At 42.8% G+C, this 12,296-nt stretch overlaps 1 protein-coding gene across 1 annotated transcript in view; it reads left to right on the top strand.

Annotated features, from left to right (window-relative positions):
• The first annotated feature begins 5,585 nt into the window (after positions 1-5,585).
• Positions 5,586-12,296, top strand: part of ARNT2 (aryl hydrocarbon receptor nuclear translocator 2) — a 179,223-nt gene continuing 172,512 nt past the window's right edge. Inside the window, exon 1 of the mRNA XM_007945085.2 lies at positions 5,586-5,698. Coding sequence (XP_007943276.1) covers positions 5,586-5,698 — 113 coding nt within the window. The remainder of the gene's footprint in view (positions 5,699-12,296) is intronic.

A 12,296-nucleotide genomic window follows, 5' to 3' on the forward strand; every position in this document is an offset into this window, starting at 1 on the left:
GCAATGAGGTTGTTTTTTTTTTTTCAAATTCTTTAAGTAATCTTCAAAAAGTAGTCATAGGAGTATGATTTCCTTGACACAAAGAATATCTGCCTTAAACCAGTGGTTCATTCCAACTAAATTCAAGGACTCAACAAAGTTGCTTACCCTCACCATAATCATAATAATTTTTATTGTCATTGTTTGAGTGTTTATTCTTTTCTAGGCACTGTGCTAGGCTTTTCACTTACATTATTCGTAATTCTGAAAATGACCCTTCAAAGTGGAAATTATCAACATTCCACAGATGACACTGTGACTTGGAGTAGCACAGTCACTCTCATAGTTCAGGAGTGTATGAGATGAGATTTTAAATCTAGTATGTCTGACTACAGGAGCTCTGGTGGCATGGTGCCTAAGGCATTTGATTGCTAACCAGAAGGCTAGCGGTTCAAACCCACCAGCCACTCCTCAGAAGGAAGATTGGATAATCTACTTCCGTAGTGATACTACCTCGGAAACCCAAGGAAGGGTCGCTATGAATCGGATTCCACTTGATGGCAGTGAGTTTGGTTTCCAGTTTGGTATGTCTGACTGCAAAGACCCATCTTTTCTTACCTCATTGTGGGTCATTATTACTGAATGCTGTCTGAAAGTTCTTGCCAATGAAATAAGACATGAAGAAGAAGTATTTAACTATTCAAGTGGAGTAAAATAATCAGTATTTGCTGTCAGTAGCATTAGTGAATTTAGGAAATTTTCAAGAATCAATGAAAATGTATTAGAAGAAATAAAAGAATTTGATGAAATGGCAGAAAACACAATGACTTGAGAAAATCTAGTCAGGCACATAAGTTTTGAAAGAATAATACCTATAAACAGTGATGCCGGGCAACCCCTTAACTAACTGACCTTAGCTGCTGGTCAGATAAATTGAAATTATTTTTGACAGAGTTGTTGCAGTTCATTGGCATTGATTAGCTACTAACCACTTGGAAAATAAACTAGGAAAGAAAATACCATTCATACTAGTAGCAATGATAATGACTTACAACATAATAACACATCGTAACAACAGCACAACATACCTAGAAATAAACTGAACAAGAAATTCTGGGAAGCTGTGTGATGAAAATGAAAAACTTTATTAAACTAAAAAGAGAGACTTTAATTATATGCCTATGTGAATTCTTGATTAGAATTCTAACACTGTAAAAATGTCAGTTTTCCTCACAAGTAATGTATAAGTTCAAGATAATGCAGTTATTTCTCATATTTGAAGTTAAATTTTATATTTTAATCAAATTCTTCTGTAATTACAATAAGAAATAAACTGGGAAGAAGAACAAAGGCAGTTATAAAAAGTGAGAGAAGTTTGAGCTAGTAAATACATTATCATAATGCAATACTACAGCAAGAATAAGTAATTGACAAAGAAATAGGTAAGTCTAGAAACATCTTTTCTATGTACATATATACATCACATTTGTATATGATGAGTAGAGGGTACATCATAAAGCTTATGGGGACAGGAACATGAAAAGGAAGTGACAGATTGGAAGTAATATTGTCACACTTTGATAACATTGTACAAAAGGCATCTATTCCCATTTCAAAAATAAATGGGACAACTTCTTCACAGTCAAAGTTCAGTAACTTGTCAGCATCTCCCCTGGAGCCTGGCTGCAATATCACTCTTGTACTCTCTCCTTTTCCCTCTACTACTGTTGTTGTTATGTGCCGTTGAGTTGGACCCAACTCATAGCGACCCCTCCTTGGGTTTCCAAGGCGGTATCACTATGAAAGTAGATTGCCAAACCTCCCTTCCAAGGAGTGGCTGGTGGGTTTGAACCACCAGCTTTCTGGTTAGCAGTCAAGTGCCTTAGGCACTATGCTACCACATCTCCTTTTCCCTCTACTAGTGTCCCCTTTTCAGCTCCAGTCACTTCAGAGTGCTGGGGATCCTTCTGAGAGATAACTGCTAATAGATTTGAAAATAACAATGATAAATAAGAACAACTGGAAATAGTCTGGTGACTGACCTAATCATGGTTTGTCCCAAGACTCACTGTGGTCCAGGGGTTTTAATTTTTAAAAAAAAATTTTTGCAGTGTTTCCTCCCCTCCTCTCCCACCCTTGGTATCCAGCAAAGAAAGTTTCCTTCTGTTGTCAAATATTTTCAGAAAATATGACACATCTCTAATTTATTATAAAAAGAGATCATGCAAATAGTTAAGAAAGACTCTGGATTTCAGCAGAGAATTGGACATGATGCATAAATGCAGTTAACGAAAGAAGAAACAGAACTGGAATGAGTCAGGCCATCTTAAGAAATGCTTTGTGACGGTATTGGAAATGGTGAGCCACCATCTTTCTGTTACTACTTCTTTAGTCCCCTTTGCTGGAAATGTGTACAAGTCTCTCTTTTTAAATTTGTGGTGACATATTTGTATATTAAATTCACTCGACCTCCTTCCCTTTCCATAGTGCACTGGCATTAGGTCCCATGTACTGCATAGATATCTCTGTGCACAGCTGCCTGCCACATCACCTTCGTTAAGTGTAACATTTTCCTAGGTAGAAGCCGGCTGTGTCCACCTGTCAACAAGTATGATGTCTTCCACTGAGTATAGAGGACACTAGGATACACACAGTGGGGTATGTGCAAGGCAGGCCTGCCCACGCAAAACTGGCCCTTTGGCTGAGCAGATAAAATTTACTGAGGGGAGCAGAGATGCTGATGTGACAGCAAGACTGGCCAGCCTGGTTCCTGCCTCACTTGGGGTCCCTGTACAAGTTCCCTACTCTCTCTGCCCCTTGTTTCCTTCATTTCTCTGTGGAACAGTTTAGACATTGAATATTCTCATCCTTTGTTCCCTAATACCTGAGATCTAGTGGAGTTTTGCTTTCTGTAACTTGTATGACAGAAATAACTGGTGTTATTTTTGTTTTTCCAAAATAAAATTTTGTGCGTGTGCTTTTTTTCTCAACAAAGTACATATTGATTTCCATCCCTCCACTCCATCTCTGAGCTGGAAAGGAATTGGTATGGGGAAAGGGATGGATTTTTCTAGATTTGCAGATGATGGCTAAGATCTTGCCTGAAATTTCTTCACCTCAAAGGTAAAAGTGAGGTAGTTGGCTTTGAAATACTTAAAACTAGTGTTCTGTGGAGTACTAGCTGTGCTAATAAATTTTTTAAAGTTTAATAAATTTTAAAAGTCCATAATTAGAGATGTTTATGATATGCTGGGTCAATCAAAGTTAAACAAACTTCTCAATATGTTTTTAATGGATGTTTGAATCTCCAAGAAGGGGGAGAAGTGTGTACCTTTTCCCAAGTTGATTGACCATGGAACCCTTTTTCAGGGGGAATCTTGAGGGATTGCTATTCTTTGGAACTTGTTTTAAGAAGTGCTTTCATTTTCACTCACGTTTGCTCTAGCAGTGACTTTACCATTCAGTTTTGCAACTTAATGGAATTAATGTGCTTTAGCCTTCATTTCAGAAAAAATACAAATTTCTTATCAGAAACAGGCAGATGACACAGTTGTTAGATCATCACTTTTAATATTGCCTAGCTGTCACAAACCCAGTGCTATACTTGTCTAAAGAGGAGAGGATGACTTTAAGAAAGGGATTTTTTTTTTCTTTAGCTGCTTTGCAATGTGCACACTGGTTAAAAAAAAAAAAAAAAAAAACGTGTGGTAGCTCTTAAATTTTTGTGAACGTAGCAGAATACCTAAGTTAATATTTTGTTTATTAGTCTTTTCAAATTCTTCTTTAAAAATGTTGAGTGGAATAGTTCAAGTTGACTTTAGGATGTGTTTATTAAGCATGGTGTCTTTGGACGTGACTGTGTGTCAACTGTCAGGTGGCTCCCTTGCTTCTGCTGGAAGGAGGCAGAGAGCAGTAATCCAAACCGTGTGTGTGCCACCACCACTAACAAGGGTCCAGATTCCCCTACTCATCCCTAAGTGTCTTTTTGAAATATGTTTTTGTAGACTGTTGTTTCTCTTCTGCCTCAGTAAGAGTTGGGCTAATAAAAGCATACACTGTGGAAGTCGTTTCCAAGAACAATAAACAGAATCAGAAATGCTGCTTGAAATATTTATCTTGCCATTTAATGGTCTGAATTTATGAACCTTCCAGAAAGTGAGAAGGAGAAACTTTTTAACTGTGTGGTTTCCTTGAAATTAGGGCTGCTTAACATTGCCTCCCTGGGCTTCTTGAAGTGTTTAGCTTATTAAGAAATCATAGATTTTGACAATGAGGGAAAGTTCGCTCATCTAAAGCTAGACCTTCTTGTTCTTTAAGTTAATATTTATTCCTGGAGAGGCCTGGACTGGCACTGCCACTGGCTCATTGTGTGGCTGAGGCCATGCCTTTAACACCCCTGGGCCTCACAGTCTTTACCATGAATGGATGGCCAGGGCCAAGTGGGGCTCAGACATTCGAAGGTTCTGAGTCCAGATTGAGAGAACATCAGCTAACACCGCCACAGGGGGACTGACTGTCAGTTAATTTGCCCCATCTAGGTCACTGATGAAGGCTGGCGGTTCAAACCCACCAGCCACTCCTTGGAAGGAAGGTTGGGCAATCTATTTCCGTAGTGATACCGCCTCGGAAACCCAGGGAGGGGTCGCTATGAGTAGGGTCTGACTCGATGGCAAATTACAACAACAACAGGTCACTGATGGAGCTTTGGTGGCATAGTGCCTAAGATATTTGACTGCTGAAAAGAATGCTGGTGGTTCAAACCCACCAGCCACTCGGATCCCACTCTACGGCAGTGGTTTTTTTTTTTTTGTTTGTTTGGTTTAGGTCACTGATAGGAACCAGCACCTGGCTCATTCCTCTTCGGCTTTGGCCATGCTGCTTGGATTCCTGGATGTCTTCCTTGTCTCTAGCTAAGTAGGAAATAGGAGTCCCTTCTGAAGGCTGCTCCGCTGCATTATTTTTAGTCACTATGTCAGCACTAAATATGGGAGTACTGTCTGGAGTCAGGAGCTCTGGTGGCTTAGTGCCTAAGGCATTTGACTGCCACTGATGAAGGCTGGCGGTTCAAACCCACCAGCCACTCCTTGGAAGGAAGATTGGGCAATCTACTTTTCTGTACTGATACTGCCTCGGAAACCCAAGGAGGGGTCGCTGAGTCAGATCCAACTCGACAGCAGTGGTTTGGGTCTGGAGTCAGGAGTCCCTGAATGGTGCATATAGTTAAGCCAACTACTGGCCAAAAGATTGAAGGGTCAAACCCATTCAGAGGTGCCTCAGAAGAAAAGCCTGGAGATCTTCCAAAAGGTCATAGCCTTGAAAACTGTATGGAATGCACACATGCGGTTGCCATGAGTTGGAATCAATTCCCTGGCAACTGGTTTGGGGATCTTTTTGGCCCAGAGACATCCTTTTCAAGGAAGATAGGCAGAGCCTAGATTGGGGGTGAGGAGCAGAGTGTCCCTCAGGACCCAGGTCCTTGGGTTCTCCTCCCAGGTGGTGCATTTAGTGCTACACGGCAGCTGTCTTATTACCGACAGCAACCATCTTATTTATTATGAGGCTTTTCTGACATTGCTAAAACCTCTTGTGTTTGCTGAATTCCAGAAATGGCTTCAGACATTCCTGGATCAGTGACATTGCCCGTTGCCCCCATGGCGGCCACCGGACAGGTGAGGATGGCGGGGCCCATGCCTGCCCGTGGAGGAAAGCGGCGTTCCGGGTAAGCAACCTCAGTGTTCCCAGGAATTAGATTTAAGTGTTGAGCAACACTCTTGACCCCTTAGGAAAATGTTGTTTCTCCCTCTCCTGTAGAATAAAAGCTCAGCAGTTTGCAGCCTAGTTAGATTTTGCAAGAGCCCTAAATATGCACGTGATCTGCCCCTTAAGTGTTTTGGGCCTCAGCACCCAGCTGGGGACTTCTGTTTGTTTGTCCTTGTGGTGAGAGTGTGCTTTGTGATCCTACTGGCCAGTTGCTCAGGCCATTTTTCTGAAGGGAGGGGGCTCATCCTCACCCGTTACCCTGAGCCCATCCTAGAAGCTAGAGAGCAATTACTGCCCAGCTGAGCTCCAGCCCCTGGGGGCCTGCAAAGGATTACTCCACCATGGTGCCTTTCCTGGGGCTGCCTATCTTTATCGATTGATTTATTTTCTTTTTTATTTATTAATTTTAAATTCTTATTGTGATTTGAGTGAAAGTTTATGGAACAAATTCATTGTCCATATAGCAGTTCATAAACATTTTGTTTCATGTCATTGACTGCAGTCCCCACAACGTAACAGCTGTCTTCTCACTTCCTCCCTATAGTTACCCCTTCCCTGTGTCCTTCCCTCCCATGCACTCCTGCCACCCCCACCCCAAGCTGTCTCCCTGTGCAAATACTGCCCTTCTGTTCTCCCACGATTGATCATTCCAGGGAGTGTATCTACATGTTCACCCTATACGCCTGTCTGTTGTTTGGCTGGAAGCCACGGGAGTGAGTTCAGTTCCAGAACTGAAAAGGTAATTAGAGGCCATAGTCTTGGTGACTGTGCTGGTTCCCATAAGACCAGCAAAACCATCACTCTTGAAGAGAAGGAAACAAAAATGACATCTCCTTATGATGTATAGTGTTGTAGGTGTACATAGATCTAAACAAACAAATATCCCTGAAGGAAAACAACCTATTTCAGACTCAGTTATCACGTAGCCCCCTTTCCCCCATTAAATCAATTTTATGTTCAATGCAGTATCTGATGAACAAGGTTTCTCAGGAATTTGGAATCCATGTTTGCTTTGAATGCAATTTCTAATAACACATGACTCCTTAGAAATGCCACTTTACTTTAAGACCAGCATGGCTCCATTGTTAAATGGTCATTTGAAGCCAAAGAGTTTCCTCTAAAGCAATAGGATTCTTAAAGGCAGTGAGGACAGCTGTCTGTCAGAGTCTGGGATAGAGTGGGGGGTAGTTTGAAAATGCATATTCGTCATTATAAATTTAGATTGTAAAAAGCCTGTTGTTTGTGTAGTTCTATTACTGAAAGAGGGCCTGAGATCTTTACCATTACTGAGAGGGTTAAAAATCTTGAGAAACGGAGCTCAGTGACTGCCCCAGAGATGCCTTGATTCCCAGGCACAGTGCTGATGCAGCCAAGCCTCTCCCCGCAGCTGCCATGGTCTCTGCAGCAGGATGAGCTGGGTTGTAAAGAACTGTGTGGGTTTCCGGGGCAAAATTCAACTTTGTAGTATATGATGTGGCTGGCCTCTGGGGCTTGCTGCAAATACAGCCGTCCTGTTTTAACTAGCTGCTCTTGCTAACTAGGTGCTAAACTCAGGGGAGTCTGAGTTACTAAAGGAATGCATGAGCTGTCAGCATATTAGCTTACTGACTTTTTTTTTTTTGTTTTAATTAAGGTCTTTTAAAATTAGTGTACGTGTACTCTCTAACTTGTGTTCCCTGGGGACAAAGCCCCATTGCTAGCCCAAGTTCTTTTTAAGAAGAGGCCAACACTAGACTCTTTGATGAGGTCCGTTGGGCTGGGTCAGGGCCAAGTGCTGCAGAGATGCTCAGGCCCAGCCCAGTATTCCCAGGACAAGGAGCCCTCTCTGCACTGGGCATTTGTCTTCTAGCTCCTGCCAGAGCTCTTCCACCCCTCCCGCAGGAGGTGTGCTGAGTCCCTGTTCTGCAAGGGCTTTGGCAAAGTGAGCTGAGGTTCCTTCCTTCTTTGAATCTTGCTGTTTCTGACCTTAGCCTGACATTTAGACCCTGATTTCTGATTGTTACTTGAACTGATGATCATAGTCTCTCCTTTCTGAAGAAATCCTCCACAGCTGTCTGTTTCCCTACTGGATCTCTGTCTCTCTTTGTCTCTCTCTCTCACTCTCTCACACAGACACACACACACCATGGAGGCAGAGCCCAGAGTCCAAGTCCCGTTACAGACAAAAAAGTAAAATATCAAGAGAAGAAACAAAGATAAAAGAGGATGAACAGCAACTGATGACACACGACCTAAAAGTGAGGGTGTGGGTACCACCCCAAGGGCCTCAACCCTTTGATTTCCTTGAAGGCAGATCGGTGAGCATGTCCTTCTCTAGGAAGCTTGTCCTGGGTAAGAGTAGTAACAACAGCATCCTCATCTGTGAGATCCGCATGCCTGCCCCCTTTTCCTCCTCAAGGGAGGGGGCAAGTCAAGCATGGTTCTTTCTGCTGAGTCCTATGACTAAAAAAGGATTTATTCCCTGTCTATGAACACTTTCATTTTTACAGTGCTGTTTCCATAGTAATTCCTGCATCTGAAAATTTTCCATATTTTGCTGAAATTCTGTACTTGAGCCAATGCTGTTCTAGATCCTCTTGATAACACATCTTTGACCATGACCTAAACATTTTGCTACATAAGTACAAAGAAGACCCAGTGGAAGTCAGACTTACCAAACCCACATTATCCCTGGCAGGGCCCTTACTCTTCTTATACCTACAGTAAATGTCCTTCCACCTCCTTGTCTCCAAGAATGAGGAACACAATTGGAGAGACACGGGAAGAGAAAGAAAAGAAAAGGGGCAGAGGTGGTGGGATGGTGGGTATGGCATTGGGCAAATCTGCTGCGATAGATCTCTTTAGAGTATTAAAAAGCAAAGATGTCACTCTGAGGACTAAGGTGTGCCTGACCCAAGCCATGGTATTTTCAGTAACCTCATGTTTATGCAAGAATAAGGAAGACCAAAGAAAAACTAATGAATGCCTTTGAATGATGGTATTGGCAAAAAATACTAAATACACATGCCATGAACTACCAGAAGAACACACAAATCTGTCTCAGAAGAAATACCATCAGAATGCTTCATAGAAGCAAAGATGGTGAGATTTTGTTTCATGTGCTTTGGACAGATTATTAGGAGGGACCAGTCTCTGGAGAAGGACAGCATGCTTGTAAAGTAGAGGATCAGGAAAAAAGAGGAAGACCCTCAGCGAGATGGACTGGCACAGTGAATGCAACAGTGGGCTCAATCATAGCAATGATTGTGTGGATGGTGCATGACCTGGCAGTGTTTAGTTCTGTTGTGCATATGATCACTGTGAGTCACATTGGGCTCAAGGGCAACTAAAACACAAGTTGGTAGGAGAGGTGAAGAGGCACAGCCCTTCTTCCCACGTACCTATTCCTTGGCTAGATCTTTCCACTCTTGCCTGATTATTCTAATGGAGGAAAGGACCAAATGCCTAGAATAACCATCCCTGTGTCTCAAAGCCAAGGAAAACCATCCCTCGTTTGTTTCAGATCCTCCTGGTTGTATGCCTGATCCAGCACCGTGGTTCCCTCAGGTTTAATGTCCTCCCCACTGCCCCGAGAGACTTCTTCCACAAGCATCTAAGCAAGCTGCATGCATTCCTAGCAATTGGGACACAAGGTGAAGGTTCAGACATTTCAGATTCTTTGAAAAGTGATTCCACATGTGTGGGAGAAATGAGCCAAAGCAAGTCACCTGAAATGCATTTTTGTGGAAACCTCTGATCTTAGTGAAGGGGTGTGTAAGGGGGGACTTCAACAGGGGCAGACCCGGTGCTACTGAAGGGAGACAGCAGCAATAATTAGTTAGGATCAAACCTGCCCCTCACAGTTAGCTGTTCAGGGGTGGAAGGCAGAGGTTGTAGGCATGATTAGTTCCTCTCCACTGCCCCAGAATTAAATCCTGGGCTTCTGAAATATAATGATTGAAGGGAAACTATTTTCAAATAGTATATAGTCAACAAGGAATTCTAGTGGCATAGTGCTTAAAGCATTTGACTGTTAACCAGAAGGTTGGTATTTCAAACCCATCAGCTGCTCCTCAGAAGGAATGTGGGGCAATCTACTTCCATAAAGATTTACTGCCTCGGAAACCCAATGGGGGTTGCTATGAGTCAGAATAGACCCAATGGCAGTGAGGTTTATATATATATATATATATAATTGGTAGACCAATATCTCCCTCAAGAGTAACCTGTAGGCTACTGGAATGTGGTCAAATAACAGTTGTATTTACTTAAGCTTATTGAAAATACTTAAGTATTTATTTACGTGACCTCTTAGTTACCTAGTGCGGCTATAATAGAAATACTACAAGTGAATGGCTTTAACAAACACATTTATTGTCTCATAGTTCAGGAGGCTTAGAAGTCGGAATTCAAGGCACTGGCCCCAGGGGAAGGCTTTCATTCTGTTATCACTAAGAGAAGGTCCTGTCTCTCTTCAGCTTCTGTTCTTGTGTTCCTTGACCATCTTCATGTGGCATGGCATCTATCTTTTCCTCCATTGGCACTTACTTGCTTCTGGGCTAATCTGCTCTTTTATATCTCAAAGGTGATTGGCTTAAGACCCACCCTACACTGATAGGGCCTCATTAACATAACGAAGAAACATTTTTCCAAATGGGATCACATCCACGGGAATAGGGGTCAGGAGGTACCTAACACATTAAATTCATAATGCCTGGTGAGCGCTGTGTGCTGGCATTGCTGTGGCTCAGTGAGCTGGCCCCGGGGCAAAGAACCTTTGCAGTGCCTGTGCCATGTCACCTTTGGTTGGCAGAAGCTTTAGGCTGGCCCTGCTAGAAGGTCCTGTTATGCTTTCTCATGACAGCGTTACTTCTTCCTGAGTTGTATTTGATGATGCATTGTTGTTATTACACAGTCACTGGTAGCAATATGCATGTTGCTACCCTTAACAAGTTGCAAGCACAGACATGCCTTTCACAGCTTTTTTCTTTTTTTAGGGGTGTGTATGTGAAAGTTCACAGAGCAAATTCATTCCTATACAGCAGTTCATACACATTTTGTTTCATCACATTGATGCAGGTCCCCACAATGTAACAGCTCTCTTCCCACTTCTTCCCTGTAGTTACCTTTTCCCTGTGTCCCTCTTTCCTATGTATTCCCACCCCTTGAGCTGTCTCCCTTTGCAAATACTGCCCTTCTATTCTCTCATGATTGATTGTTCTAAGGAGTGTATCTACCTGATATAAATATTCACCCTGTTGTTGTTATGTGCCGTCGAGTCAAACCCGACTCATAGCGACCCCTCCTTGGGCTTCCGAGGCAGTATCACTACGGAAGTAGGATTGCCCAAAATATTCACCCTATGTACCTATTAGGAGCTCTGGTAGCATAGTGCCTAAGGCTCTTGACTGCTAACCAGAAGGCTGGTGGTTCAAACCCACCAGCCACTCCTTGGAAGGAAGGTTGGGCAATGTGATACTGCCTCGGAAACCCAAGGAGGGGTCGCTATGAGTCGGGGCCGACTCGACGGCAAATAACAACAACAACATGTACCTATTGTTTGTCTGGAAGCCACGAGAGTAATTTCAATTCCAGACCTTTTATCAGGGTACCACTCCTCATTGACAGGAGAATGAAGCAAAAAGCATTCTCAGCCCACCTTTTGAGAACTCTTATATCATACATTCATTGTGCTAAATTCTTTACAATGAAGACAATAGGACTTAAAAGTCATAGTTTGATTTCTCTTCCTTATTATCCAGATGCCTGAGTATAATAGAGACACATAAAAGACATAAAATGGAGGGTGATTTACTTAGGCTTTTTATAGCAAAAGAAATAAACATAGCTGATTGTCATCATATTTACAGTGGAGAAATTAAAGTGGTGGCAGAAGACAAAGGCAGCATCAGGCCAGGCATTCTCTGAAAGGTCCTTGTGTTGTTGTCAGGGGTAGAATTTTCTGTGTTCTGTGAGCTTTCTCTCCTAGATTAGCAGGGGAGACTGTCTTGGGGATATGAACAATCATTTGTGTCCTGCTTTAACTCCTGGGTTCTCCTCCACCCTAGGCTTTTCCAAATCCACTTATGGCACACATTTGATCATGTACATGCATGGGTGGGGAGATGTGGTTTCTTGGTCCTTGATTTTTCATAGACAAAATCATGGTTCCCAACTTCCTAAAGATTTCAGAGAACTTTGGCCCCAGAGCAAGGCTGTTCATTCTTGCCTTTCACCCCTGTGTGATGGAGCCTTAGCTGTCCTGGCCCAGACTGGGATCCTGGACCACATGGCTCACATCTCCATTTTTCTGCTTCCCAAGGGTCCTAGTGAAAAATATTTCTCTTTGCTAAAACAAAGGGTAACCAGCCATCCCAGTGTTCACACTGGAGTCCTGGATCCTGGGAATCTCCTCTGTCCCTGAAAGAATCTGGGTGATTTTCATCGTAAGACCCAAATGATTGTATAGGCTGAGGAGGAAGTTGTTGTTGTTATGTGCCGTCGAGTCAGCCCCGACTCATAGCGACCCCTCCTTGGGTTTCCGAGGCAGTATCACTACGGAAGTAGGATTGCCCAAC

This window comes from Orycteropus afer, unplaced genomic scaffold (assembly GCF_000298275.1).
Source record: "Orycteropus afer afer isolate SDZICR_OR568_19922 unplaced genomic scaffold, OryAfe1.0 scaffold00132, whole genome shotgun sequence".
Lineage (NCBI taxonomy): Eukaryota > Metazoa > Chordata > Mammalia > Tubulidentata > Orycteropodidae > Orycteropus > Orycteropus afer.